General features: G+C 47.4%; 1 protein-coding gene across 2 annotated transcripts in view; it reads right to left on the reverse strand.

Moving 5' to 3' along the window:
- Positions 1-22932, reverse strand: part of GDPD1 (glycerophosphodiester phosphodiesterase domain containing 1) — a 155076-nt gene that overhangs the window by 109383 nt on the left and 22761 nt on the right. Inside the window, exon 2 of one of the 2 annotated variants that reach the window (XM_063956218.1) lies at positions 1938-1980. The exons of the other annotated variant lie outside the window; for it this stretch is intronic. Coding sequence (XP_063812288.1) covers positions 1938-1980 — 43 coding nt within the window. The remainder of the gene's footprint in view (positions 1-1937; positions 1981-22932) is intronic. 2 annotated transcript variants of the gene reach the window in all.

Below are 22932 nucleotides of genomic sequence, written 5' to 3' on the forward strand. Positions count from 1 at the left end.
AAGCGAGGCCACGCGATCCCGGAGAGCCCCCGTCGTGTGTGCCTGGCAAGAAGAAAACCGGAGCCTCCAGCTGTAGTTACCTGGCAACCAGGGCTCGGTAGTGTACAGCACCGCTGGGGAGAGCCGGAGCTGCAGCCGTGAATGTCCACTGACATGTAACACTGCTGCTGCCCTTGAAGTCTTCACTTTTTTCTCAGAAAAAAATCTCTTCTTAGGGCTGCCTAGAGCAGCCCCTCTGTTAAGTGCCTGCTACTGCAGCACCAACTACAAAACTGAGATCCTGTGCAGGGAGGCGGGGTGATATAGGAGGCAGCGCTGTGCATTCTGGGAACAGTCAAACTTTGAGCCTGTTGGTGCCTCGGATCAAGATCCTACTCTACACCCCCACTGTCCATTCCTTGTGGAGCCCAGTGCACCCCGCAGCAGAAACACAACATATCTTCTTACACACCATCATTTTGAAAATGAATAGGAAGATATATTTGCCATATACAGATTTTCTATAAATACTATTTAATTCAATGAAAGGGCTACCACAAAATGGCTGCATCTACTCAGTGCAGGTGACAAGGGACACGTTATACTGACAAATGAAAATGTGTCAATAGGCTTCATAGGTCACAGCACAAAATTCAAAAATCCCCAAAAAGTCAATTAGACACTAGGCTTGCTGTAAACTGGGTGTATACTGATGAAAAGAAGCATGCACGCAAAAAATGTGTATAGTGGCTCATATGCGGAGGGTTACATATATGGAGGTGGGGCCACACTATAGCATATGCACCTGGGTCGCTACTAGTCATCATCATATACTAGATCCTATACTTGGCACAATGTAGTATAAGGCATATTTTCTTGCTTCCCTCCAGATCTGCTTGGTCTGCATTTGTGTGAATAATCCCTCAGTGAACTCAGCCCGTGGGCGAACAACCAGTTACAAGCCAGTTCTGCCTCTTCCACAGTAAGTGTAGATGCGTACGACTATTCATGAACACGCACAGTGTGAATTCACACATGATACACTGCACAAACGCTCATTCCTTCAACTATGACTCACTCTTACAGGGCCTGATTCTGAGTTTGCATAATGCAGTCCAGTGAGCGATTATAACAAGTCTTATCGGTCTATCCGCCCGTATTCTTAGTCATATGTACCTATTGGATGCTTCTCATACTTGCAAACGCCCATTTGCCAGAAACGCCCAAACTGCCATCAGTGTGAAGTGACTGAGATGTGTAAGAATTGCTCTTAGCTGCTCTATGGCCCTCATTCCGAGTTGTTCGCTCGCTAGCTGCTTTTAGCAGCTTTGCACACGCTAAGCCGCCGCCTACTGGGAGTGAATCTTAGCTTAGCAAAATTGTGAACGAAAGATTCTCTAAATTGCGAATAGAAATTTCTTTGCAGTTTCTGAGTAGCTCGATACTTACTCTGCCACTGCGATCAGTTCAGTCAGTTTCGTTCCTGGTTTGACGTCACAAACACACCCAGCGTTCGCCCAGACACTCCCCCGTTTCTCCAGCCACTCCCGCGTTTTTCCCAGAAACGGCAGCGTTTTTTCACACACTCCCATAAAACGGTCAGTTTCCTCCCAGAAACACCCACTTCCTGTCAATCACACTACGATCACCAGAACGAAGAAATAACCTCGTAATGCCGTGAGTAAAATACCAAACTTCTTAGCAAATTTACTTGGCACAGTCGCAGTGCGAACATTGCGCATGCGCAATTAGCGGAAAATCGCTGCGATACGAAGAATATTACCGAGCGAACAACTCGGAATGAGGGCCTATGTCTAGATGAGTCCGCATTCGGTTATGCGTGCAATGCAGAATCAAGCCCATTATAGCTAAATAGGTGTTTGTGAGAAACGCTCCTACATTTATATAGTGCATGAAATCATTATATATCTACTTATCAGAATATATAGAATACTCACTGTTTGAAAGCAGTCATTGTGTTTTCTAGATTCTCTCCCGCACCTTAAAAAAAGATAAATACATATGTATGTTTGGCCACAAATGCGTCTGCACTACTTGTGATGCATATAAAACACATATACTGGTAGGTTCTGGTAGTGAAGTAATAATGGACTCATGTTTACATGTAGCAAAAAATAAGAATTTACTTACCGATAATTCTATTTCTCGGAGTCCGTAGTGGATGCTGGGGTTCCTGAAAGGACCATGGGGAATAGCGGCTCCGCAGGAGACAGGGCACAAAAGTAAAGCTTTCCGATCAGGTGGTGTGCACTGGCTCCTCCCCCTATGACCCTCCTCCAAGCCAGTTAGGTACTGTGCCCGGACGAGCGTACACAATAAGGGAGGAATTTTGAATCCCGGGTAAGACTCATACCAGCCACACCAATCACACCGTACAACTTGTGATCAAAACCAGTTAACAGTATGATAACAGAGGAGCCTCTGAAAGATGGCTTCTTAACAATAACCCGAATTAGTTAACAATAACTATGTACAATTATTGCAGATAATCCGCACTTGGGATGGGCGCCCAGCATCCACTACGGACTCCGAGAAATAGAATTATCGGTAAGTAAATTCTTATTTTCTCTATCGTCCTAGTGGATGCTGGGGTTCCTGAAAGGACCATGGGGATTATACCAAAGCTCCCAAACGGGCGGGAGAGTGCGGATGACTCTGCAGCACCGAATGAGAGAACTCCAGGTCCTCCTTAGCCAGAGTATCAAATTTGTAAAATTTTACAAACGTGTTCTCCCCTGACCACGTAGCTGCTCGGCAAAGTTGTAATGCCGAGACCCCTCGGGCAGCCGCCCAAGATGAGCCCACCTTCCTTGTGGAGTGGGCCTTTACAGATTTAGGCTGTGGCAGGCCTGCCACAGAATGTGCAAGTTGGATTGTGCTACAGATCCAACGAGCAATCGTCTGCTTAGACGCAGGAGCACCCATCTTGTTGGGTGCATACAATATAAACAACGAGTCAGATTTTCTGACTCCAGCTGTCCTTGCAATATATATTTTTAATGCTCTGACAACGTCCAGTAACTTGGAGTCCTCCAAGTCACTTGTAGCCGCAGGCACTACAATAGGCTGGTTCAGATGAAATGCTGACACCACCTTAGGGAGAAAATGCGGACGAGTCCGCAGTTCTGCCCTGTCCGAATGGAAAATCAGATATGGGCTTTTGTAAGATAAAGCTGCCAGTTCTGACACTCTCCTGGCCGAAGCCAGGGCTAGTAACATGGTCACTTTCCATGTGAGATATTTTAAATCCACCTTTTTTAGTGGTTCAAACCAATGAGATTTTAGAAATTCCAAAACCACATTGAGATCCCACGGTGCCACTGGAGGCACCACAGGAGGCTGTATATGCAGCACTCCCTTAACAAAAGTCTGGACTTCAGGAACTGAAGCCAATTCTTTTTGAAAGAAAATCGACAGGGCCGAAATTTGAACCTTAATAGATCCCAATTTGAGACCCATAGACAATCCTGATTGCAGGAAATGTAGGAATCGACCCAGTTGAAATTCCTCCGTCGGAGCACTCCGATCCTCGCACCACGCAACATATCTTCGCCAAATGCGGTGATAGTGTTGCACGGTTACTTCCTTCCTTGCTTTAATCAAAGTAGGAATGACTTCTTCCGGCATGCCTTTTTCCTTTAGGATCCGGCGTTCAACCGCCATGCCGTCAAACGCAGCCGCGGTAAGTCTTGAAACAAACAGGGACCCTGCTGAAGCAAGTCCCTCCTTAGAGGTAGAGGCCACGGATCTTCCGTGATCATCTCTTGAAGTTCCGGGTACCAAGTCCTTCTTGGCCAATCCGGAACCACTAGTATCGTTCTTACGCCTCTTTGCCGTATAATTCTCAATACTTTTGGTATGAGAGGCAGAGGAGGAAACACATACACCGACTGGTACACCCAAGGCGTTACCAGCGCGTCCACAGCTATTGCCTGCGGATCTCTTGACCTGGCGCAATACCTGTCCAGTTTTTTGTTGAGGCGAGACGCCATCATGTCCACCATTGGTCTTTCCCAACGGGTTACCAGCATGTGGAAGACTTCCGGATGAAGTCCCCACTCTCCCGGGTGAAGGTCGTGTCTGCTGAGGAAGTCTGCTTCCCAGTTGTCCACTCCCGGGATGAACACTGCTGACAGTGCTATCACATGATTCTCTGCCCAGCGAAGAATCCTTGCAGCTTCTGCCATTGCACTCCTGCTTCTTGTGCCGCCCTGTCTGTTCACATGGGCGACTGCCGTGATGTTGTCCGACTGGATCAACACCGGTTTTCCTTGAAGCAGAGGTTCTGCCTGGCTTAGAGCATTGTAGATTGCTCTTAGTTCCAGAATGTGTATGTGAAGAGACGTTTCCAGGCTCGTCCACACTCCCTGGAAGTTTCTTCCTTGTGTGACTGCTCCCCAGCCTCTCAGGCTGGCGTCCGTGGTCACCAGGATCCAATCCTGTATGCCGAATCTGCGGCCCTCCAATAGATGAGCACTCTGCAACCACCACAGAAGAGATACCCTTGTCCTTGGAGACAGGGTTATCCGCTGGTGCATCTGAAGATGCGACCCTGACCATTTGTCTAACAGATCCCTCTGGAAAATTTGTGCATGGAATCTGCCGAATGGAATTGCTTCGTAAGAAGCCACCATTTTTCCCAGGACTCTTGTGCATTGATGTACAGACACCTTTCCTGGTTTTAGGAGGTTCCTGACAAGCTCGGACAACTCCTTGGCTTTTTCCTCCGGGAGAAAAACCTTTTTCTGAACCGTGTCCAGAATCATCCCTAGGAACAGCAGACGAGTTGTCGGCATTAACTGGGATTTTGGAATATTCAGAATCCAGCCGTGTTGTTTTAGCACTTCTTGAGACAGTGCTAATCCCCTCTCTAGCTGTTCTCTGGACCTTGCCCTTATTAGGAGATCGTCCAAGTATGGGATAATTAATACGCCTTTTCTCTATCGTCCTAGTGGATGCTGGGGTTCCTGAAAGGACCATGGGGAATAGCGGCTCCGCAGGAGACAGGGCACAAAAGTAAAGCTTTCCGATCAGGTGGTGTGCACTGGCTCCTCCCCCTATGACCCTCCTCCAAGCCAGTTAGATTTTTGTGCCCGGCCGAGAAGGGTGCAATCTAGGTGGCTCTCCTAAAGAGCTGCTTAGAAAAGTTTAGCTTAGGTTTTTTATTTTACAGTGAGTCCTGCTGGCAACAGGATCACTGCAACGAGGGACTTAGGGGAGAAGAAGTGAACTCACCTGCGTGCAGGATGGATTGGCTTCTTGGCTACTGGACATCAGCTCCAGAGGGACGATCACAGGTACAGCCTGGATGGTCACCGGAGCCTTGCCGCCGGCCCCCTTGCAGATGCTGAAGTAAGAAGAGGTCCAGAATCGGCGGCAGAAGACTCCTCAGTCTTCTAAAGGTAGCGCACAGCACTGCAGCTGTGCGCCATTTTCCTCTCAGCACACTTCACACGGCAGTCACTGAGGGTGCAGGGCGCTGGGAGGGGGGCGCCCTGGGAGGCAAATGAATACCTATTTTGGCTAAAAATACCTCACATATAGCCTCCGGAGGCTATATGGAGATATTTAACCCCTGCCAGAATCCGTTAAGAGCGGGAGACGAGGCCGCCGAAAAAGGGGCGGGGCCTATCTCCTCAGCACACAGCGCCATTTTCCCTCACAGAAAGGCTGGAGGGAAGGCTCCCAGGCTCTCCCCTGCACTGCACTACAGAAACAGGGTTAAAACAGAGAGGGGGGGCACTAAATTGGCGTTAGAAATATATAAAAAAGATGCTATAAGGGAAAACACTTATATAAGGTTGTCCCTATATAATTATAGCGTTTTTGGTGTGTGCTGGTAAACTCTCCCTCTGTCTCTCCAAAGGGCTAGTGGGTCCTGTCCTCTATCAGAGCATTCCCTGTGTGTGTGCTGTGTGTCGGTACGTGTGTGTCGACATGTATGAGGACGATGTTGGTGAGGAGGCGGAGCAATTGCCTGTAATGGTGATGTCACTCTCTAGGGAGTCGACACCGGAATGGATGGCTTATTTAGGGAATTACGTGATAATGTCAACACGCTGCAAGGTCGGTTGACGACATGAGACGGCCGACAAACAATTAGTACCGGTCCAGACGTCTCAAAAACACCGTCAGGGGTTTTAAAACGCCCGTTTACTTTAGTCGGTCGACACAGACACAGACAGGGACACTGAATCCAGTGTCGACGGTGAATAAACAAACGTATTCCTTATTAGGGCCACACGTTAAAGGCAATGAAGGAGGTGTTTCATATTTCTGATACTACAAGTACCACAAAAGAGGGTATTATGTGGGATGTGAAAAAACTACCGTAGTTTTTCCTGAATCAGATAAATTAAATAAAGTGTGTGATGATGCGTGGGTTCCCCCCGATAGAAAATTATGGGCGGTATACCCTTTCCCGCCAGAAGTTAGGGCGCGTTGGGAAACACCCCTTAGGGTGGATAAGGCGCTCACACGCTTATCAAAACAAGTGGCGGTACCGTCTATAGATAGGGCCGTCCTCAAGGACCAGCTGACAGGAGGCTGGAAAATATCATAAAAAGTATATACACACATACTGGTGTTATACTGCGACCAGCGATCGCCTCAGCCTGGATGTGCAGAGCTGGGGTGGCTTGGTCGGATTCCCTGACTAAAAATATTGATACCCTTGACAGGGACAGTATTTTATTGACTATAGAGCATTTAAAGGATGCATTTCTATATATGCGAGATGCACAGAGGGATATTTGCACTCTGGCATCAAGAGTAAATGCGATGTCCATATCTGCCAGAAGATGTTATGGACACGACAGTGGTCAGGTGATGCAGATTCCAAACGGCACAAAGGTGTATTGCCGTATAAAGGAAGAGGAGTTATTTGGGGTCGGTCCATCGGACCTGGTGGCCACGGCAACTGCTGGAAAATCCGCCGTTTTTACCCTAAGTCACATCTCTGCAGAAAAAGACACCGTCTTTTCAGCCTCAGTCCTTTCGTCCCTATAAGATCATATCTGCCCAGGGATAGAGGAAAGGGAAGAAGACTGCAGCAGGCAGCCCATTCCCAGGAACAGAAGCGTTCCACCGCTTCTGACAAGTTCTCAGCATGGCGCTGAGACCGTACAGGACCCCTGGATCCTACAAGTAGTATCCCAGGGGTACAGATTGGAATGTCGAGACGTTTCCCCTTCGCAGGCTCCTGAAGTCTGCTTTACCAAGGTCTCCCTCCGACAAGGAGGCAGTATGGAAAAAAAATTCACAAGCTGTATTCCCAGCAGGTGATAATTAAATTACCCCTCCTACTACAAGAAAAGGGGGTATTATTCCACACTATATTGTGGTACTGAAGCCAGAAGGCTAGGTGAGACTTATTCTAAAAAAATTTTTGAACACTTACAAAGGTTCAAATCAAGATGGAGTCACTCAGAGCAGTGATAACGAACCAGGAAGAAGGGGACTATATAGTGTCCCGGGACATCAGGGATGCTTACCTCTATGTCCCAAATTTGCCCTTCTCACTAAGGGTACCTCAGGTTCGTGGTGCAGAACTGTCACTATCAGTTTCAGACGCTGCCGTTTGGATTGTCCACGGCACCCCGGGTCTTTACCAAGGTAATGGCCGAAATGATGATTCTTCTTCGAAGAAAAGGCGTCTTAATTATCCCTTACTTGGACGATCTCCTGATAAGGGCATAGTCCAGGGAACAGTTGGAGGTCGGAGTAGCACTATCTCGGATACTGCTACAACAGCACGGGTGGATTCTAAATATTCCAAAATCGCAGCTGATCCCGACGACACGTCTGCTGTGCCTAGGGATGATTCTGGACACAGTCCAGAAAAAGGTGTTTCTCCCGGAAGAGAAAGCCAGGGAGTTATCCGAGCTAGTCAGGAACCTCCTAAAAACAGTGCATCATTGCACAAGGGTCCTGGTAAAAATGGTGGCTTCCTACGAAGCAATTCCATTCGGCAGATTTCACGCAAGAACTTTTCAGTGGGATCTGCTGGACAAATGGTCCGGATCGCATCTTCAGATGCATCAGCGGATAACCCTATATCCAAGGACAAGGGTGTCTCTCCTGTGGTGGTTATAGAGTGCTCATCTTCTAGAGGGCCGCAGATTCGGCATTCAGGTTTGGATGCTGGTGACCACGGAGCCCAGCCCGAGAGGCTGGGGAGCAGTCACACAAGGAAAAAATTTCCAGGGAGTGTGATCAAGTCTGGAGACTTTTCTCCACATAAATATACTGGAGCTAAGGGTAAATTTATAATGCTCTAAGCTTAGCAAGACCTCTGCTTCAAGGTCAGCCGGTATTGATCCAGTGGGAAAAACATCACGGCAGTCGCCCACGTAAACAGACAGGGCGACACAAGAAGCAGGAGGGCAATGGCAAAAACTGCAAGGACTTTTCGCTGGGCGGAAAATCATGTGATAGCACTGTCAGCAGTGTTTCATCCCGGGAATGGAAACTGGGAAGCAGACTTCCTCAGCAGGCACGACCTCCACCCGGGAGAGTGGAAACTTCATCGGGAAGTTTTTTCCACATGATTGTAAACCGTTGGGAAATACCAAAGGTGGACATGATGGCGTCCCGTCTGAACAAAAAACGGGACAGGTATTGCGCCAGGTCAAGAGACCCTCAGGCAATAGCTGTGGACGTTCTGGTAACACCGTGGGTGTACCAGTCGGTGTATGTGTTCCCTCCTCTGCTTCTCATACCTAAGGTGCTGAGAATTATAAGACGTAGAGGAGTAAGAACTATACTCATGGCTCCGGATTGGCCAAGAAGGACTTGGTACCCGGAACTTCAAGAGATGCTTACAGAGGTCTTATGGCCTCTGCCGCTAAGAAGGGACTTGCTTCAGCAAGTACCATGTCTGTTCCAAGACTTACCGCAGCTGCGTTTGTCGGCATGGCGGTGGAAAGCCGGATCCTAAGGGAAAAAGGCATTCCGGAAGAGGTCATTCCTACCCTGGTCAAAGCCAGAAAGGAGGTGACCGCACAACATTATCACCACATGTGGCGAAAATATGTTGCGTGGTGTGAGGCCAGGAAGGCCCCACAAAGAAATTTCAACTCGGTCGTTTCCTGCATTTCCTGCAAACAGGAGTGTCTATGGGCCTCAAATTGGGGTCCATTAAGGTTCAAATTTCGGCCCTGTCGATTTTCTTCCAGAAAGAATTGGCTTCAGTTCCTGAAGTCCAGAAGTTCGTCAAGGGAGTATTGCATATACAACCCCCTTTTGTGCCTCCAGTGGCACTGTGGGATCTCAACGTAGTTCTGGGATTCCTCAAATCACATTGGTTTAAAACCAGTCAAATCTGTGGATTTGAAGCATCTCACATGAAAAGTGACCATGCTCTTGGCCCTGGCCTGGACCAGGCGAGTGTCAAATTGGTGTTTTTTTCTCAAAAAAAGCCCATATCTGTTTGTCCATTCGGACAGGGCAGAGCTGCGGACTCGTCCCCAGTTCTCTCCCTAAGGTGGTGTCAGTGTTTCACCTGAACCAGCTTATTGTGGTGCCTTGCACCTACTAGGGACTTGGAGGACTCCAAGTTGCTAGATGTTGTCAGGGCCCTGAAAATATGTTCCAGGACGGCTGGAGTCAGGAAAACTGACTTGCTGTTATCCTGTATGCACCCAACAAACTGGGTGCTCTTGCTTCTAAGCAGACTATTGCTAGTTGGATGTGTAATACAATTCAGCTTGCACATTCTGTGGCAGGCCTGCCACAGCCAAAATATGTAAATGCCCATTCCACAAGGAAGGTGGGCTCATCTTGGGCGGCTGCCCGAGGGGTCTCGGCTTTACAACTTTGCCGAGCAGCTACTTGGTCAGGGGCAAACACGTTTGCTAAATTCTACAAATTTGATACCCTGGCTAAGGAGGACCTGGAGTTCTCTCATTCGGTGCTGCAGAGTCATCCGCACTCTCCCGCCCGTTTGGGAGCTTTGGTATAATCCCCATGGTCCTTTCAGGAACCCCAGCATCCACTAGGACGATAGAGAAAATAAGAATTTACTTACCGATAATTCTATTTCTCGGAGTCCGTAGTGGATGCTGGGCGCCCATCCCAAGTGCGGATTATCTGCAATACTTGTACATAGTTACAAAAATCGGGTTATTATTGTTGTGAGCCATCTTTTCAGAGGCTCCGCTGTTATCATACTGTTAACTGGGTTTAGATCACAAGTTGTACGGTGTGATTGGTGTGGCTGGTATGAGTCTTACCCGGGATTCAAAATTCCTCCCTTATTGTGTACGCTCGTCCGGGCACAGTACCTAACTGGCTTGGAGGAGGGTCATAGGGGGAGGAGCCAGTGCACACCACCTGATCGGAAAGCTTTACTTTTGTGCCCTGTCTCCTGCGGAGCCGCTATTCCCCATGGTCCTTTCAGGAACCCCAGCATCCACTACGGACTCCGAGAAATAGAATTATCGGTAAGTAAATTCTTATTTTCTTCGAAGAAGAATCATCATCTCGGCCATTACCTTTGTAAAGACCCGAGGTGCCGTGGACAATCCGAACGGCAGCGTCTGAAACTGATAGTGACAGTTTTGTACAACGAACCTGAGGTACCCCTGGTGTGAGGGGTAAATTGGAACGTGGAGGTACGCATCCTTGATGTCCAAGGACACCATAAAGTCCCCTTCTTCCAGGTTCGCTATCACTGCTCTGAGTGACTCCATTTTGAACTTGAACTTCTTTATGTACAGGTTCAAGGACTTCAGATTTAGAATAGGTCTTACCGAGCCGTCCGGCTTCGGTACCACAAATAGAGTGGAATAATACCCCTTTCCCTGTTGTAGAAGAGGTACCTTGACTATCACCTGCTGAGAGTACAGCTTGTGAATGGCTTCCAAAACCGTCTCCCTTTCGGAGGGGGACGTTGGTAAAGCAGACTTCAGGAAACGGCGAGGCGGATCTGTCTCTAGTTCCAACCTGTACCCCTGAGATATTATCTGCAGGATCCAGGGATCTACCTGCGAGTGAGCCCACTGCGCGCTGAAATGCTTGAGACGACCGCCCACCGCCCCCGAGTCCGCTTGAGAAGCCCCAGCGTCATGCTGAGGCTTTTGTAGAAGCGGGGGAGGGCTTCTGTTCCTGGGAAGGAGCTGCCTGTTGGTGTCTCTTCCCCCTTCCTCTGCCTCGTGGCAGATATGAATATCCCTTTGCTCTCTTGTTTTTAAAGGAACGAAAGGACTGCGGTTGAAAAGTCGGTGTCTTTTTCTGTTGGGGAGTAGCTTGAGGTAAAAAGGTGGATTTCCCGGCTGTAGCCGTGGCCACCAAATCTGATTAGACCGACTCCAAATAACTCCTCCCCTTTATACGGCAAAACTTCCATATGCCGTTTTGAGTCCGCATCGCCTGACCACTGTCGCGTCCATAAACTTCTTCTGGCCGAAATGGACATAGCACTTACCCGTGATGCCAGTGTGCAGATATCCCTCTGTGCATCACGCATATAAAGAAATGCATCCTTTATTTGCTCTAAAGACAGTAAAACATTGTCCCTATCCAGGGTATCAATATTTTCAATCAGGGACTCTGACCAAACTACTCCAGCACTGCACATCCAGGCTGACGCTATAGCTGGTCGTAGTATAACACCTGTATGTGTGTATATACTTTTTTGGATATTTTCCATCCTCCTATCTGTTGGATCTTTAAGTGCGGCCGTCTCAGGAGAGGGTAACGCCACTTGTTTAGATAAGCGTGTGAGCGCCTTATCCACCCTAGGAGGTGTTTCCCAGCGCGCCCTAACCTCTGACGGGAAAGGGTATAAAGCTAATAACTTCTTTGAAATTAGCATCTTTTTATCGGGGGCAACCCACGCTTCATCACATACATCATTTAGTTCTTCTGATTCAGGAAAAACTATAGGTAGTTTTTTCACACCCCACATAATACCCTGTTTAGTGGTACCAGTAGTATCAGCTAAATGTAACGCCTCCTTCATTGCCAAAATCATATAACGTGTGGCCCTACTGGAAAATACGGTTGATTCGTCACCGTCGCCACTGGAATCAGTGCCTGTGTCTGGGTCTGTGTCGACCGACTGAGGCAAAGGGCGTTTTACAGCCCCTGACGGTGTTTGAGGCGCCTGGACAGGCACTAACTGATTGTCCGGCCGTCTCATGTCGACAAACGACTGCTTTAGCGTGTTGACACTATCCCGTAATTCCATAAATAAAGGCATCCATTCTGGTGTCGACCCCCTAGGAGGTGACATCCCCATATTTGGCAATTGCTCCGCCTCCACACCAATATCGTCCTCATACATGTCGACACACACGTACCGACACACAGCAGACACACAGGGAATGCTCTTAACGAAGACAGGACCCCACTAGCCCTTTGGGGAGACAGAGGGAGAGTTTGCCAGCACACACCAAAAGCGCTATATATGACAGGGATAGCCTTATAATAAGTGCTCCCTGTATAGCTGCTTTTATAATATAATTTTTGCCACTATTTTGCCCCCCCTCTCTTGTTTTACCCTGTTTCTGTAGTGCAGTGCAGGGGAGAGACCTGGGAGCCGTCCTGACCAGCGGAGCTGTGTAAGGAAAATGGCGCTGTGTGCTGAGGAGATAGGCCCCGCCCCTTTTCCGGCGGGCTCGTCTCCCGCTCTTTAGTGTATTCTGGCAGGGGTTAAATATCTCCATATAGCCCCGGAGGCTATATGTGAGGTATTTTTTAGCCAAATAGGTTTTCATTTGCCTCCCAGGGCGCTCCCCTCCCAGCGCCCTGCACCCTCAGTGACTGCCGTGTGAAGTGTGCTGAGAGAAAAATGGCGCACAGCTGCAGTGCTGTGCGCTACCTTTAGAAGACTGAGGAGTCTTCTGCCGCCGATTCTGGACCTCTTCATGTTTCAGCATCTGCAAGGGGGCCGGCGGCGAGGCTCCGGTGACCATCCAGGCTGTACCTGTGATCGTCCCTCTGGAGCTGATGTCCAGTAGCCAAGAAGCCAATCCATCCTGCACGCAGGTGAGTTCACTTCTTCTCCCCTAAGTCCCTCGTTGCAGTGATCCTGTTGCCAGCAGGACTCACTGTAAAATAAAATAAAAACCTAAGCTAAACTTTCTCTAAGCAGCTCTTTAGGAGAGCCACCTAGATTGCACCCTTCTCGGCCGGGCACAAAAATCTAACTGGCTTGGAGGAGGGTCATAGGGGGAGGAGCCAGTGCACACCACCTGATCGGAAAGCTTTACTTTTGTGCCCTGTCTCCTGCGGAGCCGCTATTCCCCATGGTCCTTTCAGGAACCCCAGCATCCACTAGGACGATAGAGAAAGTTCACAAATGTTTTACCATCTTGATTAGTTTTTAAAAAATATTAATAAAAATTATTCTGAATTTTTTTTTGTGAATCTTATTATTAAAACTTTTCTTTTGACTTTAGAAGCTAAGGAAGAGATGAATGAATTCTGATGTGTCTTGCAATATATTTCTCAAACAACATCAAATATTTTGTCATCGATTAAAACAGGCAACGTCTCAAGTATGAATTTTGGAACAATTAGATTATTTCAGCTTTATAATAAAACACCATTAATAATTCAGCACATTAAATTGATGCAGTATTACTGCATGTCTAAACAAGATCAGATTGATCAGAGGAATACAAGACTGGATAGAGAATTCCCAAATCTGAATTACCCTGTACACAATGAAGGGCTGCACTGAGATTATGGGGGGGATTCAGACCTGATTGCTGGTCTGCTAATTTCGCTGTCCTGCGTTCAGATAGTCGCCGCCCAAGGAGGGTGTATATTCGCCCGTGCAAGTGTGCGATCGCATGTGTACGCCATGCTACAAATATCCCTCAGTCAGCTGACAGCTGCAAATCCGTTCGCACCACACTCACCATTGAATATTTTTACTAGTGTATGCAGTCTGTGCGCAGCCCAGGACTTACTCCTACAGTGCGATGAGAACAGGCTGATAGGGGCCGGAATGACGTCACACACCCTCCCTGAAAACGCTTGGGAACGCCTGCGTTTTCCCTGACACTCCCAGAAAACAACCAGTTACCACCCACACACGGCCTCTTCCTGTCAATCAGCTTGCAAATGGCTGTGCCATGGAAATTTTCTCACCAGCCTGTCGCTGTCCGGCGATGCCTGTTGTTGGTTTGGCAACGTGCATTTGCACTGCGGTGCATATGCATGCGCAGTCTATCGATAATCGCCCACTGTGCGGAAACGCACAGCAGCGACCAGGTCTGAATCGGGCCCTATGTCGTTTAGTGCAATCCAGTAAAATAGATTTATCCTGACAAGCTCCAAATCACTCAGAAAATGTGAGGCTAAGATAATGGAGTAGAAGGTATATAGGTGGTCATTCCGAGTTGATTGCTCGCTAGCAGTTTTTAGCAGCCGTGCAAACGCTATGCCGCCGCCCTCTGGGAGTGTATTTTAGCTTAGCAGAAGTGCGAACGAAAGGATCGCAGAGCGGCTGCAGAGTTGTTTTGTGCAGTTTCAGAGTAGCTCAAAACCTACTCAGCGCTTACGATCACTTCAGACTGTTCAGTTCCTGTTTTGACGTCACAAACACGCCCTGCGTTCGCCCATCCACGCCTGCATTTTTCCTGGCACGCCTGCGTTTTCCCAAACACTCCCTGAAAACGTTCATTTGACACCCAGAAACGCCCACTTCATGTCAATCACTCTGCGGCCAGCAGTGCGACTGAAAAGCTTCGCTAGACCCTGTGTGAAACTGCATAGTTCGTTGTAATAGTACGTCGATACGCATGCGCAGAAGTGCCTATTTTTGCATCATCGCTGCACAGCGAAGGGATGCAGCTAGCGATCAACTCGGAATGACCCCCATAGTTCATATTATCGGTATACAGTTTATGAAATATATGCTACTGCTATAACCCTTATGCAAAACTGATGTCAACTGCCAAACTGTAAGCACCTGCTCAGGAAGTACAGTATGAGGTACAGTACAAAGGACTATTGTGCTCACTGTGTATTTAAAAATACAATAGAGCATGTAAACCCAAATAGTTTCAGCTGTTTGAAATCATTCAAATGTGTTCACCTGTCTTTGGATACTTTGGATACTAGTGGACACTAGCAAGTTGTGTCCTACAGCTATAATTACCCCAAGACAGGCTTTACTGGCTTTGGCATGAGACGGCAAAAGTTGCAGTCAATGTGAGTCATCTGGGGATTCTACAGTCATACTGAATGTGTGAAATCTGCAGACACGCGCAAGTGCTGCGCTAAGGAACAATTACCAGGAAACTGCATTGTAAGCAAAGCTATAGAACTACCTAATACATTTCAAAGAGGTCTCATGTGGTTAGGCTTACAAGCTTTGGAAACATTTCCTGACAGCTAGCACTTTTTTACTGACATTCTATCAGGCAAGATTAAAATGTGTCCGCAACGGTAAGATAAAATAAAATCTGTAACAAAAGATGGGGGGGGTGGGGGGGGACGGTTTCGAGGTGGCAGATCCCCAAATCATTAGCATAACACATCTGTGTGCATTATGGCAGCGCTGCCAGTTCTGCAACTTGTTCTACTGAAGAATACTTTCTCTTACAGATTTTTTAATTGACCGTCAGTAGATTTACTATAGATTTACTGTTGGTTGGCAACCCTGTTCATGTCAGGATGTCACCAAGGGACTAAACTACCATGTAACGCTCATTCTAAGAATTTAATAAAAGGTTAATAGTCTTAATATATTATCCCAGACGGCTTTCCTGTGCCAATCTCTATAATAACCATTACTGTATATACAATGACTGCCTTTGTTTAAGGGGTGTAAGCTGCTAGTAAACGGGAAAAGAATGCAGACAAATATGTCAAAGCTTCAGGAGATCAAGGCCGAATTATTAAGCTAAATCAAAGGGGATCTACTGCAAAGATGTTTTATAATTATACCATAACAATGTAAACTAATGCACGGATGGGAGTGTCGCGTATTTTACAGCGATCGTTTAGCTCTTTATATACAGATCAGTATCAGCCTCATCGTACATGTACATTTATACTGACAAATATTGGAAAATACTAAATAAAGGAAATTACAATAAGTAAAACAATTGCTTTATGTTTTTAATTTGTATTTTTGTGCTTCTTGCCCATACTTCCCAACACCCCCTTCCTAACAGCTATCACTGAGGATAGAGAACTACTCTGCACCGGGAATGATGGGGTAAGTATACAGCAAGGATGGGGACAGAAGAAACAGAGCCAGTAGGGGGGCTGGATGGGGCCAGGAGGGGGAAAGGGCAGAACGAGATGACGCACATATGCCTGTCCCTTTCCTAGTCAGTGCATAATTGCACTAAACCTATTCTTGGTGTAAAAGATATGTCTGGAAAAAAAATCAGGAGACTGTCTACAAATGCTCAACTCTGCAGAGCTTTTAAATTCCACTGACGCAGCCTCCCTGACCTTAGCCTACATGAGAACCCCCCATTACACCCACTTCCATCTACTCAGTCACAGTGCAGGTGCAACTGAAATGCAAACAATCGCCTGTAGTTACGCACGCTTGGTTCCAACGCCTGAGCGTTTTGTGAAAAGAAGCGAGACGCTCTGCAACTAGACAAGCGTTCAGTTCTGCACCAGTCCCCGACTATCTGCCTCTTGTCATAGCAGTGCACCCACCTGACCCATTATCAGTCTCTGTCTCCCCTTTTCTTTCATTTTCTCTATAACCTTTTATGTGTTGTTGTGTTTGTTTTATTGCATCTACTGTACATCACAATGCACATAAGTGAGCCTTCATGTATTATTTATACAGTTGTTACAGTGTGATATGAAAAGTGGAGTTGTAAAAAATTAGTAAGATGTGTAGTTGTCTGAGAATTTCACATTCCAGTTTGTTCCATAGAATTTACAGAAAAGTCTCACAAACAAAGTAGTAATTACTGGAACATTGAAGATTTTTCCTGTCTGCGCCAGGCAACGTCATCCACAATTCTTGCGACACAAGAAGCTGGAAGTTGTTATCGCTGACGTCTTAAAAACACCTGGGCACGCTTGCGTTTTTTCACCCAAAAAACGCCGGCTTCCTGCCAGTCAAACAGCGTCTGCGTTGCGATCACTATGTGTATGCGTTTTCTGTCGCTATTATCACTCAAGTTTGCTCAATGTGCATGTTGCGCATGCGCAGTCTTTCGCAAATTTTGCAATCTTTACTGAATAAGGAGCTTTAATGCCAAGGGAAAGATACACTAATATGTATGTTGCCATAGCAACCAACGTGTATATTGCCCATAGCAACCAATTAGATAGCAGCTTTCATTTATACGGTACATTCTACAAAAAAAGAAACCTAGAATCCGATTGGTTCTCTTGTTCTCTTTAGAAGGTTTGATAAATCTTCCCCCAGGTCTCTATGCGCCTGATCGTTAGATTATAATACTGGTATGGAAATGGAGAAGATAACATCAATGGCTGAATTATTTATCATTTGGTGTCACCAGGCAAGGAGGCGTTTCAGTGACATCATCAATAATTTGGATGTAAAGAAAACACTGTGTTTGCAACATGAACCTTTCGGTCATCCAGACCACGAGCATCGAATGCCATGGTTAATGTGTGTCCTGAAGCAAGGTACCAGATTACTTGTCCTTGACAAACGGAGGAGCTGCAAATAATTAATCAGCATCTCTAAGCAGGGCATGTCAGCTGACAAACACTAGAAAACGTGAGCAAGTCACAAATACCCTTCAGCTCCTACTTCCTAAGGCAATTAATATTCTTCACTTCGGTCTGCTGATGAATCAATGCTCAAGTTCCATGCTTGAGCTTGGAAAACCAGTTAAAGGTAACCAGTACATTTACATGGGCAGCCTACAGTAGAGCAAATCATGGTACATTTACAGTTATAAAGGTCTGACCTACACGTTATGAGTGAATAATCCCTAAATTAGCAATTGCACACCTAACATGTCTATTCTGCTTTGCCCAAAGCCCCTACCTCCATTCATTTTACTGGGGGGGGGGGGGGACCAAAACAAAAAATAAGAATTTACTCACCGGTAATTCTATTTCTCGTAGTCCGTAGTGGATGCTGGGAACTCCGTAAGGACCATGGGGATAGCGGGCTCCGAAGGAGGCTGGGCACTCTAGAAAGATCTTAGACTACCTGGTGTGCACTGGCTCCTCCCACTATGACCCTCCTCCAAGCCTCAGTTAGGTACTGTGCCCGGACGAGCGTACACAATAAGGAAGGATTTTGAATCCCGGGTAAGACTCATACCAGCCACACCAATCACACCGTACAACTCGTGATATGAAACACAGTTAACAGTATGAAACAATAGAGCCTCTCAACAGATGGCTCAACAATAACCCGATTTAGTTAACCATAACTATGTACAAGTATTGCAGATAAACCGCACTTGGGATGGGCGCCCAGCATCCACTACGGACTACGAGAAATAGAATTACCGGTGAGTAAATTCTTATTTTCTCTAACGTCCTAGTGGATGCTGGGAACTCCGTAAGGACCATGGGGATTATACCAAAGCTCCCAAACGGGCGGGAGAGTGCGGATGACTCTGCAGCACTGAATGAGAGAACTCCAGGTCCTCCTCAGCCAGGGTATCAAATTTGTAGAATTTTTGCAAACGTGTTTGCCCCTGACCAAGTAGCTGCTCGGCAAAATTGTAAAGCCGAGACCTCTCGGGCAGCCGCCCAAGATGAGCCCACCTTCCTTGTGGAATGGGCATTGACAGATTTTGGCTGTGGCAGGCCTGCCACAGTATGTGCAAGCTGAATTGTACTACAAATCCAACGAGCAATAGTCTGCTTAGAAGCAGGAGCACCCAGCTTGTTAGGTGCATATAGGATAAACAGCGAGTCAGATTTTCTGACTCTAGCCGTTCTGGAAACATATATTTTCAGTGCCCTGACAACGTCTAGCAACTTGGAGTCCTCCAAGTCCCTAGTAGCCTAGGCACCACAATAGGCTGGTTCAGGTGAAACGCCGACACCACCCTTGGGAGAAACCGGGGACGAGTCCTCAATTCTGCCCTATCCATATGGAAAATCAAATAAGGGCTTTTACCAGACAAAGCCGCCAACTTTGATACTCGCCTGGCAGAAGCCAAGGCCAATAACATAACCACCTTCTACGTGAGATATTTCAGATCCACGGTTTTTAGTGGTTCAAACCAATGTGATTTTAAGAAACTCAACACCACGTTGAGATCCCAAGGTGCCACAGGAGGCACAAACGGGGGCTGACTCTGCAGCACTCCTTTTATAAATGTCTGAACTTCAGGTACTGAAGCTAGTTCTTTTTGAAAGAAAATCGACAGAGCCGAGATCCGTACCTTAATGGAACCCAATTTAAGGCCCATAGTCACTCCTGCTTGCAGGAAATGCAGAAATCGACCTAGTTGAAATTCCTCTGTTGGGGCCCTTTCGGCCTCACCCATGCAACATATTTTCGCCATATGCGGTGATAATGAGTTGCTGTAACCTCTTTCCTGGCTTTAGTAAGCGTAGGAATGACTTCCTCCGGAATGCCCTTTTCCTTCAGGATCCGGCGTTCAACCGCCATGCCGACAAACGCAGCCGCGGTAAGTCTTGGAACAGACAGGGCCCCTGCTGCCACAGGTCCTGTCTGAGTGGCAGAGGCCATGGGTCCTCTGATATAAATTCTTGAAGTTCTGGGTACCAAGCTCTTCTTGGCCATCCACGAGTATCGTTCTTACTCCTCGCCTTCTTATTATTCTCAGTACCTTTGGTATGAGAGGCAGAGGGGAGAACACATAAACCGACTGGTACACCCACGGTGTTACCAGAGCGTCCATAGCTATCGCCTGAGGGTCCCTTGACCCGGTGCAATATCTTTTATAGCTTTTTGTTGAGGCGGGACGCCATCATGTCCACCTGTGGCCTTTCCCAATGGTGTACAATCCTATTGGAAGACTTCTGGAGGAAGTCCCCATTCTCCCGGGTGGAGGTCGTGTCTGTTGAGAAGATCTGCTTCCCAGTTGTCCACTCCGGGAATGAACACTGCTGACAGTGCTAACACATGATTTTCCGCCTATCGGAGAATCCTTGTGGCTTCTGCCATCGCCATCCTGCTTCTTGTGCCGCCCTGTTGGTTTACATGGGCGACTGCCGTGATGTTGTCTGATTGGATCAGTACCGACTGGTTTTGAAGCAGAGGCCTTGCCGGCCTCAGGGCATTGTAAATGGCCCTCAGGTCCAGAATATTTATGTGTAGGGAAATAACCTGACTTGACCAAAGTCCCTGGAAATTTCTTCCCTGTGTGACTGCCTCCCAGCCTCAAAGGCTGGAATCCATGGTCACTAGGACCTAGTCCTGTATGCCGAACCTGCGGCCCTCTTGAAGATGGGCACTCTGCAGCCACCACAGTAGAGATACCCTGGTCCTTGGAGACAGGGTTATCAGCCTATGCATCGGAAGATGCGATCCGGACCACTTGTCCAACAGGTCCCTCTGAAAAGTTCTTGTATGGAACCTGCCTAATGGGATTGCTTCGTAGGAAGCTACCATTTTTCCCAGGACTCGCGTGCAATGATGCACCGCTACCTATTTTGGCTTCAGGAGGTCTCTGACTAGAGATGACAACTCCTTGGCTTTCTCCTCCGGGAGAAACACTATTTCTGGTTTATGTCCAGAACCATCCCCAGGAACAGTAGACGTGTCATAGGAACCAGCTGTGACTTTGGACTGTTTAGAATCCAACCATGCTGTTGTAGCACTTTCCAAAATAGTGCTACCCCGACTACCAACTGCTCCTTGGACCTCGCCCTTATAACGAGATTGTCCAAGTACGGGATAATTACAACTCCCTTTTTTTTTTTTTTTTTTTTAAGGAGTATCAACATTTCGGCCATTACCTTGATAAAACACCCTCGGTGCCATGTACAGTCCAAACGGCAGTGTCTGGACTTGGTAATGGTAATCCTGTACCACAAATCTGAGGTACTCCTGGCGAGGATGGTAAATGGGGACATGCAGGTAAGCATCCTTGATGTCCCAGGATACCATGTAATCCCCCTCGTCCAGGCTTGGAATAACCGCCCTGAGCGATTCCATCTTGAACTTGAATTTTTGTGTTCAAGGATTTTAAATATAAAATGGGTCACACCGAACCATGCGGTTTCGGTACCCCAACCCGTGTGGAATAGTAACCCCGTCCTTGTTGAAGTAGGGGCACCTTGAGTATTACCTGCTGGGAATACCGCTTGTTAATTGCCTCTAGCACAGCCTCCCTGCCAGAGGGAGTTGTCAGCAAGGCATATTTTAGGAAACGGCTGGGGGGAGACATCTCGAATTCCAGCTTGTACCCCTGAAATACTACTTGAAAGAAACAGGGATCCACCTGTGAGCGAGCCCACTAATTGCTGAAATTTTTGAGACGGCCCCCCACCGTACCTGGCTACACCTGTGGAGCACCCGCGTCATGGTGTGGCCTCACAGGAGGCGGGGGAAGAATCTTGATTCTGGGAACAGGCTGACTGGTGCAGCTTTTTTCCCTCTACCCTTGTCTCTGTACAGAAAGGAAGCGCCATTTGACCCGCTTGCTTTTCTGAAGCCGAAAGGACTGTACCTTTGTCTGTGAGGAAACCTGAGGTAAAATTATTTCTTCCCAGCAGTTGCTGTGGATACGAGGTCCCAGAGACCATCCCCAAATAATTCCTCACCCTTATAAGGCTCTCTATGCGCTTTTTAAGTCAGCATCACCTGTCCAGTGACAGGTCTCTAATACCCTCCTGACAGAATGGACATTACATTTATTTTGGATGCCAGCCGGCAAAATATCCCTCTGTGCATCCCCCATATATAAGACGACGTCTTTAATATGTTTTTATGTTTTCCAACTAGTATCCCTGTTTGACAGGGTCACCGACCACGCTGCAGCAGCACTATCTGCAGGTCTCAGTCTAGTACCTGAGTGTGTAAATACAGACTTCAGGATAGCCTCCTGTTTTTTATCAACAGGTACCTATTAAAGTGGCCGTATCCTAAGACGGCAGTGCCACCTTTTTTGACAAACGTGTAAGCGCCTTATCCACCCTAGGGGATATCTCCCAGCGTAACTTATCCACCTGGCGGGAAAGGGTACGCCATCAGTAACTTTTTATAAATTACCAGTTTCTTAACGGGGGAACCCACGCTTTCACACACTTCATTTATTCATCTGATGGGGGAACAAAACACTGCCTGTTTTTTCTCCCCAAACCTAAAACCCATTTTTAGAGGTGCTTGGGTTAAAGTCAGAAATGTATAACACATTTTTTATTGCCGGGATCACGTCACGGATGTTCCTAGTGGATTGTGTATATGTCTCCACCTTGTCGACACTGGAGTCAGACTCCGTGTCGACATCTGTGTCTGCCATCTGAGAGAGCGGGCGTTTTTGAGCCCCTGATGGCCTTTGAGACGCCTGGGCAGGCGCGGGCTGCGAAGCCGGCTGTCCCACAGCTGTTACGTCATCCACCCTTTTATGTAAGGAGTTGACACTGTCGGTTAATACCTTTCACCTATCCATCCACTCTGGTGTCGGCCCCACAGGGGGCGACATCACATATATCGGCCTCTGTTCTGTCACCATATAAGCCTCCTCATTCAACATGTCGACACAGCCGTACCGACACACCGCAGACACACAGGGAATGCTCTAAACGAGGACAGGACCCACAAAAGCCCTTTGGGGGGACAGAGTAAGAGTATGCCAGCACACACCAGAGCGCTATATATATATACAGGGACTAACTGAGTTATGTCCCTAATAGCTTTTATATAATATACTGTATACAGTGCCAATTTTAATGCCCCCCCTCTCTTTTCCCTCTTACTGTACTGTAGATTGCAGGGAAGAGCCAGGGAGCTTCCCTCCAGCCGAGCTGTGAGGGAAAAATGGCGCCAGTGTGCTGAGGAGATAGGCTCCGCCCCTTTTTCGCGGCCTATTC

This window comes from Pseudophryne corroboree, chromosome 2 (assembly GCF_028390025.1).
Source record: "Pseudophryne corroboree isolate aPseCor3 chromosome 2, aPseCor3.hap2, whole genome shotgun sequence".
In the NCBI taxonomy this organism is placed as follows: Eukaryota; Metazoa; Chordata; class Amphibia; order Anura; family Myobatrachidae; genus Pseudophryne; species Pseudophryne corroboree.